Below are 19,756 nucleotides of genomic sequence, written 5' to 3' on the forward strand. Positions count from 1 at the left end.
ATGCCTGAGATGGCTACTTATCAAGGCTGGTATGAGTCCCAGCAGAGCAAAGCAACACAGCCCAGAGTCACAGAGGTTCTATTCTAGATTCAGTTTATCTTCATTACTACAAAGATAATCCAGGGTATTATAAATGCTGACATTTACATAAGCACTTCAGCCTTTTCAAGATGTTTTCTCATTTGTTATTTCACTGGAGATGAGGAAGAAAAGAGTCACTCTGCCTACTGCACACCCAAGCTCCAAAATCTGGACCCTGCCCAGTATCACACAGGAGAAGGCATGACCAGAGCCTGGGTCTGGGGCCAGAACTTTTCCCAGGCTTCCCTCAGGATTGGGTGGGACAGGTGGAAAGGAGCTCAAGGTAGAAGCAGGGAGCACATAAGGAAGGAGGCAGTAGGGAACTGTGCCAACACTCAGGAGGGAAAAAGGGAACCAGAAAACTGACAAGACAATGAGAGAACCAGGAGAATAAAGAAAGGGAGAAACGATGGTAAATAACTGAGGAGTCACATGAGGGAAGGCAAATACACCACCCCAGGGTGGATGGGGCAGACATTGGCTGTTCCTCATAAATAACTCACACACTGTTTCCACACACATGGTTTTGCTTTTCACAAATCTTGTTTAATAATTCAAACATGGCTGTGAGGAATCCTTGGCAGATCCACTTTGGGTCCTTGAAGCCCATGGCTCCTCAAAACCGCCAATCAGTAACTCTAGAATAGAAGTGGACTAAGTAAGTTCCTGGCAAGAAGAGTCCTATCTTCCTCAAAGCTAGTACTACATCACCCTAATTCCCCATCGCAACTGGAACTTGAGGCCGAGCTATGTCTTCTTTAATCCCCTGGTGAAATCACAACTTAACACTATTGCAGGAAGCCCGACATACCAGCCCAGACCACCTTATCTGTATTTCTACTCAAAAGACCAATCACCCAAAACACTTATGACTCTTCTGCCAACAGATCAAGTTTGGTCTCCACGCGGGGACTGGTTCCTGGACTGACCACAGGCTCAATTTGGTGATGTCCAAGAAACTGTTAATCCCACCCAGTGACCCATGAAAGCAGAATGGGTCATCAACCTAGAGATGACACTGCAGGGTGACCAAAGAACCTGCAAGGGAAATAAAATTTGTTAGGGCCCTGCTAGCCTCCTGTGTACTCACTCCCCCTAGGTAAGATAAGCTCTCATAAAAGGTCATTTTGGCCTTTTATGCTGCAACTAAAGAGCCTGAAGCCGGATACCTAAGGATCCATCCAAGTGTTAAGAAGAGAAAAAATAAAAGCTGTCAACATCAGAGCAGGACTGAGTTGGCCAATAACCCCTAGGATTCTTAATCCTTTAAATATCTATAACGGAAAAGCTGTTGGAATTTTTGTTTTTTACCCTGGAGAGAAAGACTGGAAAGAGGAAAGAGAACCCAGGTCCATTTTCTTCTCTAAAAGGATCACAGACCTGCTATTTGAGGCCTGAGAAAGAGTTATGAGCAGAGAGAGATGAAGAGGCCACCCCATAATTCCTGCAGATACAGTACACACCCATCCTCTCTCAACACAAAGGCTGGCAAAATCCTAAAGAATGTCTTTTAGCCTAGTTTATAGAGAACAAGGACGCTGTCGTGCGTGGGAGGACGCTGAAGATCTATGTCTTGATGACGATCTCAAACAAGCCTTTGATTATGATTACACAGCCTTCCCAGGCCACCATCGCCCCTAGTCTGGATTACTGCAATAGCCTCCTATCTGGTTTTCCTGCTTCTACCCATGCCCTCGGCCTACAGACTAATTCTCAACACACAGCCAGAGGGATCCTTTAAAAGTAAGTCAGATCAAATGCTTCTGCTCAACATCCTCCAAACAGTGTCTGTCTAATTTCATTCTTTTCCACAGCCTACAAGGTGCTCCATGATCTCCCTTCCCTTATCTCTCCAAGTTTTACCTACTTCCCTCCCCATTCTCTCAGCTCCCGCCACATTATTGTTTCCCAAACACACTAGACATGCTCCCACCTTAAGGATTCCGTACTTGCTGTTGCTCCTGTCTGAAATCTTCCTTCCCAACACTGCCAATCCTTATCCTGCTCTACTTTTTATTTTTCAATAGTATCTATCACCTTCAAACATATTATATATAATTTACTTGTTAGTTATGTTTGTTGTCTATCTGCCTCTTCTAGAAAGTAAGCTCCAATTTTGTTCACAAATGTATCTTAAGTGACTGGAACAGTGCCTGGAACTTAACAGGCGTGCAATAAATTAACTTATTCAATAAGTGCATGACCTCTCTTGGCTCCTTCCACTTAGATCCACCTATTCTCTTCTGAGCTTCATTCAGATGGCACCAGTATCCTGTGAGTAGCCGAAAGGTTTAGAGCACAGAGTTTAGGGTCAGACAGATGTTGTTGCAAATCCCAGCTCTACACTAACTGGCTGACCTTGGGCAATCACAAATGTGACCTGTGCTTTATTTGCCTCAGTTATAAAATGGGATTAACAGTAGTACTCCAAAGGCAGGTATGGAAGTCAATGAATTAATGTGTACAAGGCACTTGAATATGTGCCTAGTATACGATAATGCTCAATAAACATTAACTATTACAATTATGGCACAAGTCTGATCAGTCATTTCCCTGATTCAAACTCCCCAATGGTTCTTAGGATCAAGGATAAAATCATGAAGAGCATGATTTTCCAAACCTCACCTCTCTGACTCCCTAACCTTTCTACTTTATCTATGCCACCCCACCCACTTGTCTCTGTGCTCCAGTCACTCCAGTCTTTTCCAGGTCCTCAATCTCACCAAGTTCTTCTCTGACTCAGAATTTTTGCACATGATGTTTCCTCTGCCTCTAATGCTCTAATACAATGGGGCAAACTTTTCCTGAAGGGCCTGATAGTAAACATTTTTGGTTTTGTGAGCCATGTGGTTTCTGTCACAACCACTTGACTCTGCCACTGTAGCATTAAAACAGTCAAAAGCAATAAAACATCACATAAACAAATAGATGTGACTGTGTTCCAATAAAACTTTGTTCACAAAAGTGGGCCATAGTTTGCCACCCCCAGCTCCAATCTCCCCTCTTTGCCTAGTCAACCCCTAATCATCCTTTAATGCTCAGCCTAAATGTCACAACTTCAGAGAAGCCTTCCCCAGTGTCCCTGACTAGGCTAAGTTCCCCTGTTATATATTCACACATTACCCTTGGAGCCCTTATTGCAATCTTAAATTATCTCATTATTAAATTGTTAATTTTTTTATTGTTCAATTGTTCATTATTTAATCATTCCCACTTCCAGACTATAAGCTACATGGAACAAGTACCACATCTATTTTACCTCTAGTGTATCCTCAGTGTTGAAAAATTAAATGAAGTAACACTCCAAATGAAAAAGAGCTTGGCTCTGGTCTGTAAGAAGATATCTTACTACAACAGATATTGGCCTAGATTAAAAATGCTATATACTGGGCTTCCCTGGTGGCGCAGTGGTTAAGAATCTGCCTGCTAATGCAGGGAACATGGGTTCGAGCCCTGGTCCAGGAAGATCCCACATGCTGCAGAGTAACTAGGCCCGGGCACCGCAACTACTGAGCCTGCGCTCTAGAGCCCGCGCGCCACAACTGCTGAAGCCTGTGCACCTAGAGCCCGTGCTCCGCAACAAGAGAAGCCACTGCAATGAGAAGCCCGCACACTGTAACGAAGAGCAGCCTCCGCTTGCCACAACTAGACAAAGCCCACGCACAGCAACGAAGACCCCACGCAGCCAAAAATAAATAAATAAATAAATTTATTTAAAAAAAAATGCTGTACACCTTGAGAGAGAAGTAAAGATGGTGACAATATTTTCGTAGGGCCTTGGGCAGGGGGTGTTATTTTTGGAGCTGTTAGTTAAAAGTCAGACTGACAGACAATGAAATATAATACCTGATGGACATAATATTCAAGATCAAAGAGTGCCGCAATCTTCTCTTCCAGGCTGGAGTTGGAACTATTGAACTTGTTGATCAGTCGTACCATGATCTGCATGTCAGTCTCAATGACAACGTTCAGCTCCTCAAAGTCCTTCTTCAGCTCCTCAATGGAACGGAAGAGCCGTTTAACTTTGGCCTGCCTTGCCTAAGGAGAGTAGCAAAGAGATGGTTAATCCTCGATTGAAGACATCTCCCCAAGACTCCTGTGGTCTACCATGGATGCCCATCCTCAAAGAACTGCTGCTCTAGGAGGCAATCTTCTTTAATCTGTACTATCAAAAGTCCTGATACTTTCCAAGATGCCCAGAGAAGAGAGAGCCCTCAGAGTCTACCCATGTAGCCCTCTGCCCCAAGAACACACTCAAGATTTTCCAAGGTTCACCTATCTCAGTCTGCCTTCCAATGTTTGGAAGAATGTCAAGTCTTCTTGTTGTAATCACTGAGGTCAGGGGAAGCAATGCAAGCTCACCCTCCAACCCCTAACCTCACACGGGAAAGCTGAGGTCTAAGGTGGAATAATCCACACCTCGGTTCTCTTTCTTCTACAATCATAGAATATCTTTGCTTTGTCCCTGCCCAAACCAGCAACATTTTAGGGAAACCCGGATGGAGGAAACTGTGGGTAAAGAGCTGTCAGAGTGGGAGCAATTTGCTGATGAAAATTAAATCTCTGTCATTACTGTCAATCTAACTACAGGTGTACAATTTGTTCAACTTTTGAAGTAGCCAAATTACTGTATGTACTATACTCAAGTCTCAAACAATTTTCGCTCAGTCCCTCCCCACCCCACACACATATAAAGATTTTAAAAATGAAGTTATGTTGGAGGTGAATAAGAGGCTTTAATTAGGTATTTTATACATGTGACACTTTCTGTTTTCTTCCCAATTTTAGAGGATAGTGCTTATAAAGAGAGTCTGAAAGGTCACAGTGGCTTACATCTCTATCTTCCAAGAATAATTAAAAGGCCCGAATATTTATAAAAAGCAGGATGATGAGCAGCTGTCAGCTCCAAATTGCTCACCTATTACCTATGGGTTTTCTCTCCAGTTACAAGGACTCCATAGAAACACCAACCAAAGAAATGAATCAGTCTCTCTTAAAAAAAAACCAAGTTCCTAGCAGAGCAATCATATCTATGCGATGCCATATTCTTCTCCTTTAGGCTAAACAGTGAAATGCTCTCCTTACACCCAGCTAGAGGACTCTGGGTGGCTGCCAAAGGCCAAGCAAAGAGGTATAGGAAAGCTGAGTCACTGCCTAGAGCTGTGGGATGACAGACAAGTGAGCAGGATAAGAAACTAGTCACCTCTGCCTCACAAAAATGATGCATGCCTGGCCCTCGGGAAGGCCTTTAACAAAACAAAACTTTTAATTTTGCAGTAATTATGAACTCAAAGGAAATTACAAAAATAATACACAGAGTACTATATAACCTTCATTCAGCTTCCTCCGATAGTAACACCTTATGCAATAACAGCACAATGTCAAAACCAAGAAAGTGACATAGGTACAATACTATTAACTAGACCACAAGCCTTATTCAGATTTCACCAGCTTTTACATGTACACATTTGCATGTATGTGTGTGCATCATTCTCTACAATTTTATCTAATATACAGATTCATAACAGAACAATCAAGTTACAGAACTGTTCCATCACCATCAAACAACTCCACCGTAGTCCTCTATAGTTGCACCTCATCCTCTCATCCCTTGCCTCCTGTCCCTATGCCCTGGCAACCACTAATTTGTCCTCCATATCTATAATTCTAGCATTTGGAGAAGGCTATACAGACAGTTACACAGTCTGTAATTTTTTGAGATTGGCCCTTTTATTAAACTTAATGCACTTGAGATCTATCCAAGTTACTGTAAATATCAATGGTTTGTTTCTTTTTAATGCTGAGTAGTATTCCATTGTATAGATGTACAGTTTGTTTAACCATTCACCTGTTGAAGAATGTTTGTTTCCAGGTTTGGAATATTATGAATAAGACCACATGAACATTTGTATAAAAGTTTTTTAAAATATAAACTTGGGCTTCCCTGGTGGCACAGTGGTTAAGAATCTGCCTGCCAATGCAGGGGACATGGGTTCGATCCCTGGCCCAGGAAGACCCTACATGCCGCAGAGCAACTAAGCCCGTGCGCCACAACTACTGAGCCCGCGTGCCACAACTACTGAATCCTGCGCGCCTAGAGCCCGTGCTCTGCAACGAGAAGCCACGACAGTGAGAAGCCCGCGCACCGCAATGAAGAGTAGCCCCCGCTCACCGCAACTAGAGAAAGCCCTCACGCAGCAATGAAGATCCAACACAGCCAAAAATAAAATAGAATTTAAAAAATAAACTTAAGTTCTTATTTCTCTGGGATAAGTGCCCAAGAGTGCAATTGCTGGGTCATAATGATAAGCATATGTTTGGTTTTATAAGAAAGATCCCAACTATTTTCCAGAGTAGCTGAACCATTTTATATTCCCACCAACAATGTATGAAAGATCCAGTTTCTCCACATCCTCACTAGTATTTACTATTATCATTTAATAGTAATAGATACTGCTATCTATTACTATCTAATAGATAGTATTATCATTAAATAGCAATAGATGTATAGTGATATCTCATGGTGAATTTAATTTGCATATCTCTAACATCTAATGACATTAAACATTTTTTCATGTGCTTATTTGCCATCTATATATCCTCTTTGGTGAAATGTTTGTTCATGTCCTCTTCCCATTTTCAAATTGTTTGTTGGTTTTTACTGTTGAGTTTTGAGGGTTCTTTATATGTTCTAGATAGATACAAGTCTTTTATCAGATAGACAGTCCTTGCTTTGTACAGATCTGATATGCACCAATTTCAACCACAGTTTAAATAATACTAGTCTCCCAACATGACTCAAACTTCAGTTGCCATCATATATTTAACTTTAATTGCATTAAGTACCAACTTTGCTGCTAGCTCTTCAGTCCATAAATCACTATGTAAATAACATAAATGCCAATCATGAACAGTGGCTGATCACATTATTTATTTCAAAATCTGACAGTGGCGGCTTACCTGGTGGCGCAGTGGTTAAGAATCTGCCTGCCAATGCAGGGGACGTGGGTTCAAGCCCTGGTCCGGGAAGATCCCACATGCCGTGGAGCAACTAAGCCCATGCACCACAACTACTGAGCCCGCATGTGGCAACTACTGAAGCCCACGCACCTGGAGCCCATGCTCCGCAACAAGAGAAGCCACCACAATGAGAAGCCGGCGCACCGCAACGAAGAGTAGCCCCCACTCACCGCAACTAGAGAAAGTCCATGCACAGCAACAAAGACCCAACACAGCCAAAAACAAAAACAAAAAAACAAATAAATAAATTTATTAAAAAAAAAAAATCTGACAGTGAACTGTCACTGTGCATCCATTATGCAGTTCACACACAGATGTCAAGTGTGTGGTTATATGGCTTCCTCATCCCCCAAGGATAAACCCATGTAACATTTCATAAAAATGGATAATCAAAAGAGACAACTGATCAACAAAGTTGAAAGCGCAGCAAAGAAACAAAAAGTGGTAACTCTGGCAGTTGAACATATATTATTAAACATAAATGGAATTACAGATGATGTCATAAATTTTGCTACAACTATCAAACATAATTTTAAAACTTCAGGAGAAGGATAATCTATTATAGTTTCCCTTACTTTTATTCATTTCACTGTTCTTTCTTCCCAATGGTCCATGTTTTCTTCTGTTATTATTTCCTTTCTCTTTGAAAAATATTCTTTAGTCATTCTTTTAGGTGGGTCTGCTGGTGATAAATTCTTTTAATTTTCTTTTGTGTGAGAGTGTCTTGATTTTCTCCCTGACACTCCTGAAGGAGATTTTCATTGGCTATAGAATTCTGAATGAACAATTTGTTTTTTTCAGCACTTGAAAAATATGCCACATATTTTTGGCCTCTGTGATCTCAGATGAAAAAGATGCTGTCATTCAATCATTATTCCCTATTGATAGTATGTGGTTTCTGTCTTGCTGCTTTTCAGATTTTTTTTTCTGTCTTTAGTTTTCATAAGGTTGACTGTGATGTGTCATGGTATTGATTTCTTTGAATTTATAAACTATTTAGAATTCACTCAGCTTCATGAATCTGTGGGTTTATGTCTTTCACCAATTGGGGGAGTTTTCCATCTTTATTTCTTTGATTATTTTCTCAGCCCCATATTCTTTCTCCTCTCCTTCTGAGATGACTCTGTGACACAAATCTTAGATTTTCTGTTATAGTCCTACAGGTCCTTAAGTCTCTGTTCATTTTTTTTTTCAATCTATTTTCTGTTACTTAGATGACTTTTTATCGGTCTTTAAGTTCACTGATTCTTTTCTTTCTCATCTCTATTCTACTATTAAGCCTATCCAGTGATTATTTTTCTAATTTTCAGTTGTATTTTTCAGTTCTAAAATTCTATGCTGTTCTTTCTTATGTCTTCTATTTCTCTGCTGAGGTTATCATTTGTCTCAAGAGTGTACATAATTGCTTGAAGCATTTTTATGATAACTGCTTTAAAATTCTTGTTTGATAATACCAACTCCTGGGTCATCTCACTGTTGGCATTGGTTAATTGTCTTTCCTAATTCCAGTTTTGATTTTCCTGGTTCTTGGTATGATGAGTGATTTTTGGTATACTAGGCATTTTGAGTATTAAGTTATAAGACTCTGAATTCTACTGAATCTTCCTTTTCAGTAGGCAGTCACACTGTTTAGGTTTAATATGTTGGTTCTGGTCTTCTGGTACAGTTGTGACCCCAAAACAATTTAGTTTTCACAGAATTTGCAGTGTTATTTTGGTCTGCTTCCTGTGTGTGCTACCTAGAGCTAATCTAAAAACCTGGGCAGTATTCTACACCGTAGTTCCATTCTCAAATCTGCTGTGTTAATTCTGGTCGGTTTCTCTTGTGGGTTACTAGGGAGCATTCCCAGAACTTCATATGCAAAATTCCTTTCTCCATCTCCCTTCCCTCCAAAATCCTACCACCACCTCTAGTTAGGAGAAGGAAGAGCATCACCTGCCACCGCTGGACACTCAGCATTGGGAATGGAAGTCCTTCCTTGGCCTCTACTGACCTCACCCTGGCAGGGTAACTGAGGCACTGCCTCATCACTGCTGATCTGAGGGTAGAAGTTCGGGCTCCTCACTTATCCCCATTAACACTGCCCTGGAGCAGAAAGCAGAATGCTGACTTACGCTGCCTTGTTCCCACCAGATGGAGGGTAGAAGTATAGACTCTCCATTCACCAACCCTCTGGCATCGCTGAAGCTAAGAGAAGTGAAAAACTACCTTGGTGCTGCCAGGGAGGGGACAGACATTCAGGTTCCCTTCTTGGCCTCTGCTTACACCACCCCAACTGAAAAAGCAGCCTGCTACACGCATGTGAAGGGCGAAAACCAGGCTCCACACTTGGTCTCTGCTGGTACCACAGCAGTGGGAGAAGCAGAGAATAGTCTTCTACCACTGGGCAGAGAGTAGAAATTCAGGCTCTCTGCTCAACTCTCCCTGACACCACCTTGATTGAGGTAGAAGAGCACTGCCTCACACCATCTATTGCTACCAGAGGGGGTGCAAGTTCAGGCTCCCCACTCAGCTTCTGCTGACGCCACTCTGGTGGAGGAAAGAGAGTACAGCTTTGCTATACTACACCAAATGGGAGGTGGAAATACAAGTTCCCCATTCAACTCCCACTGGCACTAAGGGAGGTCTTTGGCTAAAGCAGAATAAGTATTGTCAAAAAGTTTTTTGTTCTATTAGGCTGCCCTTTTCCTAGTGCTATCTTATGAAGAGCAGGCCTTTCTTAGGGCCTTTTCTCTATCTGTACCTGTTGATATTTCCATGATATGGGCTTCTCCAGTGCCCACTCTGGGATATATAGAGGGCAAAAAGAAAGCCAAGGAACTCACTGCCATGTCATCCCTCAAATTCCGAGGTCCCTATCTAATCCACCTTCTTCTTCTCACCTTTAGTCTTCTTATATTTGCTTTTAGTATTATGTCCAGGATTTTTAGTTGTCCTGAGCAGGAAGAATAGGGAGAAATGAGTCTATTTTATCTTGTCCAGAATCAAAAGTTTAAGAAGGCCATATCTGGGGGACTTCCTGGTGTTTCAGTGGTAAAGAATCTGCCTTCCAATGCAGGGGATGCGGGTTCGATCCCTGGTCGGGGAACTAAGATCCAACATGCCGTGGGGCAACTAAGCCCACGCACCTCAACTAGAGAGAGAAAACCCACACGCCACAGCTAGAAAGAGAGAAACCCGCGTACCACAACGAAGAGCCCGTGCGCCACAACGAAAGATCCCACATGCCACAGTGAAGATCCCGCGTGCCACAACTAAGACCCAACGTAGCCAAAAATAAATTAAATAAATAAATAAATATTTTTAAAAAAGAAGACCATATTTTTAAATGGAGTAATTTATAGGATATAGGTAAACAACAGCTGACATGATAAAACATAAAGCATCAAGCAATTTGTATGATAATAGGGGGATAAAGAGATCAGGTTCAACAACAATGGCCCAAATGTGCTGGGTAAGACAGAGATTTTCCACAAAGCAAGGGACTCTGGGAAGGACTGATTCACTTAAATCTAATAAGTTACCAATGGATATAATGGAATTGATGCCCTTCCCCCAAAAAAATCAGGTAAAAAAAATTCACTCAACTGGTTAAGATATGACACAATATCTCACAGTATTGTCTTTATAAATAGTAAAAGCACATCCTGTACTTGCAAGTCACCATGCTAAGATTTTGTTTAAAGATTGATAAACAAAAAGTATTATGGTATCTGCAGCCAGGAGCTTGAGACATATAAGAAACTCCCCAGTCTACTTCAAGTGAATTTATTTGCCAGTCCCAATGCATTGGCGGGGAGCTGAGTCAGTCCAGGAAGGATACAAATGAAAATGAGAAAAAGACCCTAGGACCCAGCACCTCAGCGAAGGAGCTAACAACCTAAGTGCCACAGAAGTAAAGAAACAGTGTGGCAGCCATAGGTCAGAAGTGGCAGCTGACTCAAATCAGCTGGTACAGGGGTGTCGTATTTGGCTACCATTATTGGGATCTCTCCTTGCATAGGGAAAGAATTATTTTTAATTGCAAAAAAACAGCAACTTAAAACTTAAATAATCTCTTGCTTTTACATTTAAAAAATATTTTCATAATATTCATACTTTTCTACACTAATTGAATTAGGGGATAAGAATGCCATTAAAGAGAGCAAAGAGAAGAGACAGGGGTGCAGTGGGTCTTCCATCCACAGAGAAAACATGGAACAGGGGCTAACTTTTATGTTCCCGTCTGCTCCATGTGGAGCTCATGGTGAGAGAATGAGTGGGAATGAGCCCAACCCCTGGTCACAGGAATACCAATCTCTGCTCCAGGCACCTAGGCATGCACTGCTCTCCTCTGCTGGCCTCACCTTCAGCAGGTAGGGGATTTGCTTTTCCTCACACCCCTCCACCCCCACAGTTAATACACCTGCAATGTGATATAATATTACGCATCACCTTCCTTTACCACAATTGCTGCCATCCTGCTACTCACCTTCTCATACCACATACACTCTCCATGTTGGGAGATGAGACTTTGGTAAGATGAGTAAAGACATGGAGACTTGGCCTTCATATTAACACCTCCTCCTGAGGTCCTCTCCAATACACACATGCACGCACACACACACACACAAGTCCATCTGTCTCAGAAATACTTAGCTCTGAAGGATCTGAGGGACCTAAAGCTTCCTCCACTAACACACAGGCTGTCAAGAACCTGGTGTTGCCTTTCCAAGATACTGCCAGAATTCTGGGGTGAGGGCAGAGAAATATAATACAAAGCAAAGGGGATTGTGAAGAGGAGAAGGGGGAGGGAGAACTTAGAAAGGTCTGCAAGGCAGCCATTGGAGGAGGTTCTTTCAAGGACAGGACTCAAGTGGAAATGTAAAAACTGATTTGCAACACTGTCTGGTTATCACATGAGCTCATGATCCATCTAAGAATAAGACTTCGTTCTGATAGGTTGGGATCCACGAGCCATCCCAGACATTAGAGGCATAACCAAGGGGCTGCAATTCTGCCTCTTTCTCCTTCTCATTCCCTTAGCTTATAAACAAATTTAGAGCTGGAGGAAACCTCAGCCATCTGTTGTACATTTAAGGAATTTGAGGTCTGGAAAAGGTTTGCTACATGTTCAAAGGACTTGGGCTTCTTCCTTCCTGGCCTAGGTCCTCTGTCCTTTAAACTTGTGTCTAATCCAAGTATAAGTGAAGAGATCTGGGTTTTAATCTCTATTCCCCTCACTGATGTCTGTGGTAATGCAGAGTATGGCTCTCTCTGCTTTGTGCTTCAGTTTTCCCAAATATGTAATGGGAAGTTGGATCCTAACGTAAACGATGACAGAAAAGCTCCCAGCATTTTTTTTTAAGAGTCTGTAAAGGGTTACTTATTTGGCATTAACTTACTTGGCTCTTTAAATTATTTTATAATATTATTGTTATTATTATCCCATGTTCACTGCTAAAGCTTCAGGAGACAGTGATTCCCTTCAAGGCCATTCTGCAGGATGGTATGAACTCACTATAAACAACATCACAAACCTTGTCTTCCTTTGAACTCTCCATATCTGCCCCCTCCTTGAATTTTGCCAGTGCGCTCTTGAGGTCCTGAGATGTATAGGTATTGGTGTTGATGTCCAGCCTGTCCAAAGAGAAGTTGAGAGTCACAAGGGGGACACCATCTTTCCCAAGAAAGAAAACCCCTCTGGGTGGCTGGCACTCCAAGGCCAGCTAATCCAGGCCAGCTCTAACTCAGAGCACACTATCCTAACTTTGCCGTGGGTCAGCCAGAAGTCTAACAGGGTGATCTCACCTTGAAGCTAGAGGAGGAAAGAGCTGAAGATGGAGTCACTTCATGAAAGAGGAGAAAATGGCATGAGGCAGACGGAAGCCCACCATGGACAGAGAGCTCTCAGCCAGCTACTCGGGCAGAACAAGTCTAGAATGTCTGTGCAATGCTGCTCCCTCAGTACATGCCAGAGTAAGACCTCCTGGAGGACAGTGGGCACAGACAGAGGAAATAACGTATACCCTATTTATATTCTTCTAGGAAAGAGACCAACAGGGACCTGAGCCCCGCAAGTGTGTGCCTGACCTGATTTGACAACTCAGTCTACCTTTACAAAAACAGGTTGGATAAATTCATACCCTTAAGACCAACCCCTGAGACAGAGTACATGCAGGAGGTATGAGTCAACCTGACAAAGGAATGAGTTTGAGATACTGAGAACTAAAATCGAGGCCAGCCACCTTCCATAGCCAGCCTCCAAGGACAGGGGAGAAAGGAACCAATGTGGACATAATGTCAGGAACCTGGCAGAGACTAGAGTGGTATCCTCACAAAGAGCCCTGGAGCTGATCCAAGCCACAACAATTCATCTTGACTGGAGAGAAGGTATTCATGGGGTGAGGGGGTAGAAGGCAGGTTTTGCCACCAGCACTCACTTCAGTTCAGTGAACAGAGGTAAGAAAAAGAATGGTACATACAGACTAAGGGAAGTATAGAAAGTGGGCTGTGCATGACAAGACTGTCCAGCTGGCAGGGGAGGGGGGTGGGAGGGGGAGGGAGGAATCCAGATATCCCTGGAGATATATCAGAGGCTGGGGAGGAAGGGGCTACTGGACCACTCTCTGTTCCAGGCGAGATGAGTGCATCAGTCTCATGGTTCAACATCCTAGCCAGCCTCAGGTCTCATGAGAGGTACTCACTCAGTCCTTGATTCATCCTAGAGACCCCTTAGGGCCCTCAGAAAAACACTTGACTTCTTTAAACCCCAGTCCTCCTAAACTAAATAGCTAATCACTCCCATTTACAGACCACTTAGCCATGTGTCAGGCACTGTGTTAACCCTTTAGAAGTAATATTTCATTCAAATCATTACCACAACCCTACAAGGTAGGAAAGAGAACCACTTTCCTGCCAGAGAATCACCCACTGCCAGCTGCATGAGGATGCCACTGCCCTGACCATTACCCCTAAGAGGGAGTTACGTATTTAGGGCTATAACTTGAGCAGATTATCTCCTCCTTCCTCCAATTCTTGGTCAGGATTAATCCCGTCATGTCTGTATATCTGTTTACTGCCTAAAGTCCCAGTCTCCAGGCTATCCATCATCACCCACTCTCAGCCCCAACTGCACACACACAAGTGTGCACATGTGTGGGTGCACACGTGTGTGTGCACATGCACAGGCACACATACAACTATCCTCAGCTGGTATTCTCACTTTATTCTTCACTGAGAAAAACAGATGTTATCAAGAACTCCCTCACCTTTCCATCATCCACTCCATACACCAACCTGCACCTAAATCTGTATTTTCTGCTTTCCCTACTATTGGAATGGATGACAGTGTCCCTGCCCCTGCTGAACTTAGGCTAGAGATCCCACTTGCCTTTTAAAAAGCTTTAACTCCCATAATTATACCACTCCCACCTGGCTGCATCATCAGTTTTTCCTTTGACTGGATTATTCCCATCAGCATACCAACACTCCTTTGACTCCACAGTCTCTAATTATCATGCCATTTCCCTGCTCCTGTTCAGATTAAGTAAAACTTTATGAACACATTGTCTTCATTCACCATCCACACCTCCTTGAATGCTATTTACATTGCCATATGCATTAACCTGGATTTTATTCCCACAACCCCACTAAAACTGCTCATCAAAATTCCCAGTAACTGATGGCCAAATCCAATGGACTCTTCACTAGCGCCATGTTCCTCAACCACTCAGCAGCATTTACACAGTTCACCCCTCCCTCCTTGAAACACTCTCCTTTCCTGGCTTCTTGTTTCCACACTCTCTGGGTTCTTCCTCTTCCTTACTCCTTCTCTGTCTCTTCTTGCTGGTTCCTTATCTCCTACCTAAATCCTATATGCTGGAACACCTCAGAGTTCAATCCTGGACAATCTTTTTTTCTCTATCTCTACCCTCTCACCTAGATATTTATTTTATTTTATTTTATTTTTTTGGCTGTGCTGGGTCTTCGGTTCGTGCGAGGGCTTTCTCCAGTTGCGGCAAGCGGGGGCCACTCTTCATCGCGGTGCGGGGACCGCTCTTCATCGCGGTGCGCGGGCCTTTCACCATCGCGGCCCCTCCCGTTGCGGGGCACAGGCTCCAGACGCGCAGGCTCAGCAGCTGTGGCTCACGGGCCCAGCTGCTCCGTGGCATGTGGGATCTTCCCAGACCAGGGCTCGAACCCGTGTCTCCTGCATTAGCAGGCAGATTCTCAACCACTGCGCCACCAGGGAAGCCCTCACCTAGATATTTTAAAATATCTATCAGGCAGTGATGCCCAAATTTACATCTTTGACCCAAACCTCTTCTCTGAGTACCAGCCAGACTCCTGTACAACTACTGATATATCTTGGATCTCGGATGTTTAATGGCCACCCCAGACTTATTACATCTAAAACATAGGTCTTGATAGTTCTCCCCATAAAACTGTCCCTCTCTCAATCTTTTCTATTTCAATAAATAGTACCTTCAAGTACCTAGTTGTGCAAATCCCAAATGAGGCTTTACCCTGAACCCCTAACCCCATCCTTTTTCCAACCCCTACATCTAAATCGTAAGCAAGTCCTGTTGCTGCTACCTCCAAATTAAATCTCCAATTCATCCACTCTCCTTCACACACCATAGACTAAGCCACCATTATGTTTTGCCTGATCCACTTAAATGACATTCTAATTGTCTCTGTGCATCTTTTTTTGTCCACCTTCAATCTATCCTCCATATACATAGCAACTAGAATGATCTTGCTAAACTACATTACATTAAATGACTCTCCCACCCCAAATCCTCCAATGGTTTTCCATTACAATTCTACTTAAATGAAGAACATTCAACATGCTCCTCAGAATTCCACATGATGTGGCCCCTCATACCTTCCCAATCTCATCTCATATTAGTCTTCTTCCTTCTCCTACCCTCTAGTCAACCTGATCATTTTCCTGTTTCTTGAACTTGACAAAGCCCTTTCCTTAACAAAGCCAGAAACTCTTCTTGTTTCTTCTGCCTGAAATGCTCTAACGATAAACCTATAAAACCAACCCTCTGCATGACTAAATGCCCCTCATTCTTCAGGTCTCAGTTCGAACATCTCTTTGAGAAGGCCTTCTCAAACCATCCTATCTACAGTTACCTCCCTCAGGGACTTATCACCTTATTTCTTCCCTAGTATTTATTATAATCTGTAATTACCTTACTTGCATACTTATTTCTCTCTTTTCCTATCTGCTAGCCTCAATAAAGCTAGCATCTTGTCTGTTTTGTTTACTACTGTATCTCCAGTGCCTGGCACATAGGCACTCAATAGGTCTTTTGTGAAATGAATGAATGGAGTAAGTAAATGGTCCTGTCCTTGGCCCACTCCCTTAACTACCATACTATATTATACCGTGGTAAATGCTCAACCCAAAATGAAACAACTTGGATGAAGTTTGTCCCTTATCCCTCTAAACATAAGAGGATGACTCAAATATCTGGTTGTTCCAAGGCAAAAAGAGAGATGTACTATGGAGAGATTGACAGGGATGCAGACTAAAACCAGTGGAGATGGCAATACCTAACACACAAAGAGGAAGAGGAAAACCTGCTGAGAGCCAACTATACACTGAACTCAGGTAGTGCCAAGAGAATCCTCTGGAACAAGTCAGAGTCAGGAGACCTCTCCCAGGCTTTAGAGCCCACAAGAACTGTAGCTCTAGGTAGCAGTGTGGCCAGTCACACAGCCAGCAGCTCTAATGGAGAAGCTGCCATGGATTAGGCTGAATGGACTATCCCCATCTCTCTCTAGCCAGTGGTTCCTTTCTTTTTTTTTAAGTTTATTTCTTTTCATTTTTGGCTGCCTTAGGTCTTTGTTGCTGCGCGCGGGCTTTCTCTAGTTGCGGCGAGCGGGGGCTACTCTTCGTTGCGGCTCGCAGGCTTCTCATTGGATGGCTTCTCTTGTTGCGGAGCACGGGCTTTAGGCGCGTGGGCTTCAGTAGTTGTGGCACACGGGCTCAGTAGTTGCGGCTTGCGGGCTCTAGAGCACAGGCTCCAGAGTTGTGGCGCACAGGCTTAGTTGCTCCGCGGCATGTGGGATCTTCCCAGACCAGGGTTCGAATCTGTGTCCCCTGCACTGGCAGGCAGATTCTTTTTTTTTTTTTTTAATTTATTTATTTATTTATTTATGGCTGTGTTGGGTCATCGTTTCTGTGTGAGGGCTTTCTCTAGTTGCGGCAAGTGGGGGCCACTCTTCATCGCGGTGCATGGGCCCCTCACTATTGCGGCCTCTCTTGTTGTGGAGCACAGGTTCCAGACGCACAGGCTGAGTAATTGTGGCTCACGGGCCTAGTTGCTCCGTGGCATGTGGGATCTTCCCAGACCAGGGCTCGAACCCGTGTCCCCTGCATTGGCAGGCAGACTCTCAACCACTGAGCCACCAGGGAAGCCCTGGCAGGCAGATTCTTAACCACTGCGCCACCAGGGAAGTCCTAGCCAGTGGCTCTTAACTTTGTGGGATCACCAACTTCTTTGACAATCTGATGGAAAGCTGTGGATCTTGTTCCCCAAAACAGAATGAAGTCAATAAGCAAAATATTATAACAATTTTGAAAATTAGCCCTGCCCTTTGGCCTCTGTTCCCATTCCAGAACTAGAGAGGCAGGAAGACACTGTGAAGTGGAATTAAAGGAGCACAGGATGAGGTCCACTCCTTGAGAAGGAAGTCACCACCAAAGGCAACCAGAGACTCACTGAGCTCACAGCACTGAACACCCACACCACTTTGTCAACGTCTTTGGGCTTCTGTTCAGACAGGTTTGCTGCTGGCTATAAATGCTGAGAAGGAAGAAGACATGTCCAGCATATCCTGGAGGCCATTCCAGGGCAGAGCCCTCAGAAACATTCCAAAGGAGAAAAGCAAAGAGGCAGGAGTGGGGACAAATATTCTTCTCTTACGGTGTCTCTACTACAGACCACATGGATGGCTCTGCTTTCTAGTATAAAAAGACAGGAGCAACAGACAAAGCAATAAGTGCTCCTGCTAATGATCTATGGTCAGGTACTGGAGAAATCACTTCCCATAGTATTAAAACCAACAAATAAAAAGCTCCAAATTCATCAAGTTCCTAACTCAATATTCTTAAACCAGGAAAAAAATAGTCTTCTTATTCAGAAAATAAGACTTGGCTTAGATGTGAGAAAAGATGTCCTAAGTACTTTGAGACACTGAAAAATGTATGTATATGCATGCTAGGGATGGAGGGAGGTTGACAGGGGTTACGACAATGAGATTTGATTCTTTCTTCGACGGTTCTGAGAAAATAATCATCATATAACCTGGGTTAATCCAGGTTCAGGCCTATCTGGAGAATGGGGGAAAGTAAAGATCCTTCCCAGTTTGGGGTGACTATAAGGACGACAAATAGCTCCTTATCTATCATAATATAAAGTTGAATTTTCCAACAGTGAAAAATGCCCAAATCTGAATAAGCTACTTTGTGGGCTTGTGAGTGCCACATGGACAGGATGGATGACCTTTTGCCAGGTACATAAAAGAAAAGACTCAGGTAAAAAGGGAGCCTCTAAGGTAACTTTCTGCCTCATATCTAACCGCAAAATACTGTTAAAATAATAAAAATCCAAGGACTGAGTAACACTAACCCCACTCAATAATCCATGATTGATTCCCAATACTTACATGAATAGGCATATCTCAGAGATATTGAGGTCACTGTTCCAGACCATCGCAATAAAGTGAATATTGCAATAAAGCAAGTCACATGAATTTTTTGGCTTCCCAGTGCACATAAGTTATGTTTACACTATACTGTAGTCTATTAAGTGTGCAATAGCATTACGTCTAAAAAAAAAGTAGGTACCTTAATTAAAAGATACATGACAAAAAAACAATACAAAACCAAAAAACCAATTACAATAGTAACATCAAAGATCTATTCATCAAAGAACTAATCACAGGATCACCATAACAAATATTAATGAAAAAGTTTGAAATATTGTGAAAATTACCAAAATGTGACACAGAGACATGAAGTGAGCAAATGCTGTTGGAAAAATGGTAGCAATAGACTTGCTCAACACAGGGTTACCACAAATCTTCAATTTGTAAAAAACGCAGTATCTGCGAACCGCAACAAAGTGAAGCACAATAAAACAAGATATGCTCGTATTAGAACAGGGACAGCAAACTATTTGTAATAATCAGATAATATTTTAGGCTTTGTAGGCCTTCTGGGGTCATTTTCCCAACTACTCAACTCTGTCAGTGTAGCAAGAAATCAGCCATAGACAATACCTAAATGAGTGAGCATGGCTATGTTCCAATAAAACTTTATTTATGGACACCGGAATCTGAATTTCAAATAATTTTCAGTCATGAAATATTCTTCTTCTTCATTTTTTTTCAACCATTAAAAAATGTTAACAACAACCTAGCTTCTGGGTCATACAAAAAAAGGCAGTAGTCCCAATATTTTGCTGCAGGCCATAATTTGCTGGTCCTTGTGTTAGATATTTCATGGCTGGTATTTATACTGACCTATCAAGCTGCACAATTCCAGCAGCCCCTGCAACCCCATGCCTCAACCTCCTTCTCCCTTACACAGGAAACAGCAAGCAAAAAAACTTGGTAATTCAAGGCAAAAAACAGAAAAATAGAGACTACGAAT

The 19,756-nt window shown here is 42.8% G+C and overlaps 1 protein-coding gene across 7 annotated transcripts in view; it reads right to left on the bottom strand.

The window, feature by feature from the left end:
* Positions 1 to 19,756, bottom strand: part of SIL1 (SIL1 nucleotide exchange factor) — a 314,302-nt gene that overhangs the window by 76,494 nt on the left and 218,052 nt on the right. For all 7 annotated transcript variants that reach the window (XM_007172237.2, XM_057540342.1, XM_007172240.2 and 4 more), the window contains exons 5-6: positions 12,621 to 12,720; positions 3,928 to 4,119 (exon numbers count right to left, since the gene is read on the bottom strand). In XM_007172237.2, coding sequence (XP_007172299.2) covers positions 3,928 to 4,119; positions 12,621 to 12,720 — 292 coding nt within the window. The remainder of the gene's footprint in view (positions 1 to 3,927; positions 4,120 to 12,620; positions 12,721 to 19,756) is intronic.

Source organism: Balaenoptera acutorostrata, chromosome 2 (assembly GCF_949987535.1).
Source record: "Balaenoptera acutorostrata chromosome 2, mBalAcu1.1, whole genome shotgun sequence".
Classification (NCBI taxonomy): Eukaryota; Metazoa; Chordata; class Mammalia; order Artiodactyla; family Balaenopteridae; genus Balaenoptera; species Balaenoptera acutorostrata.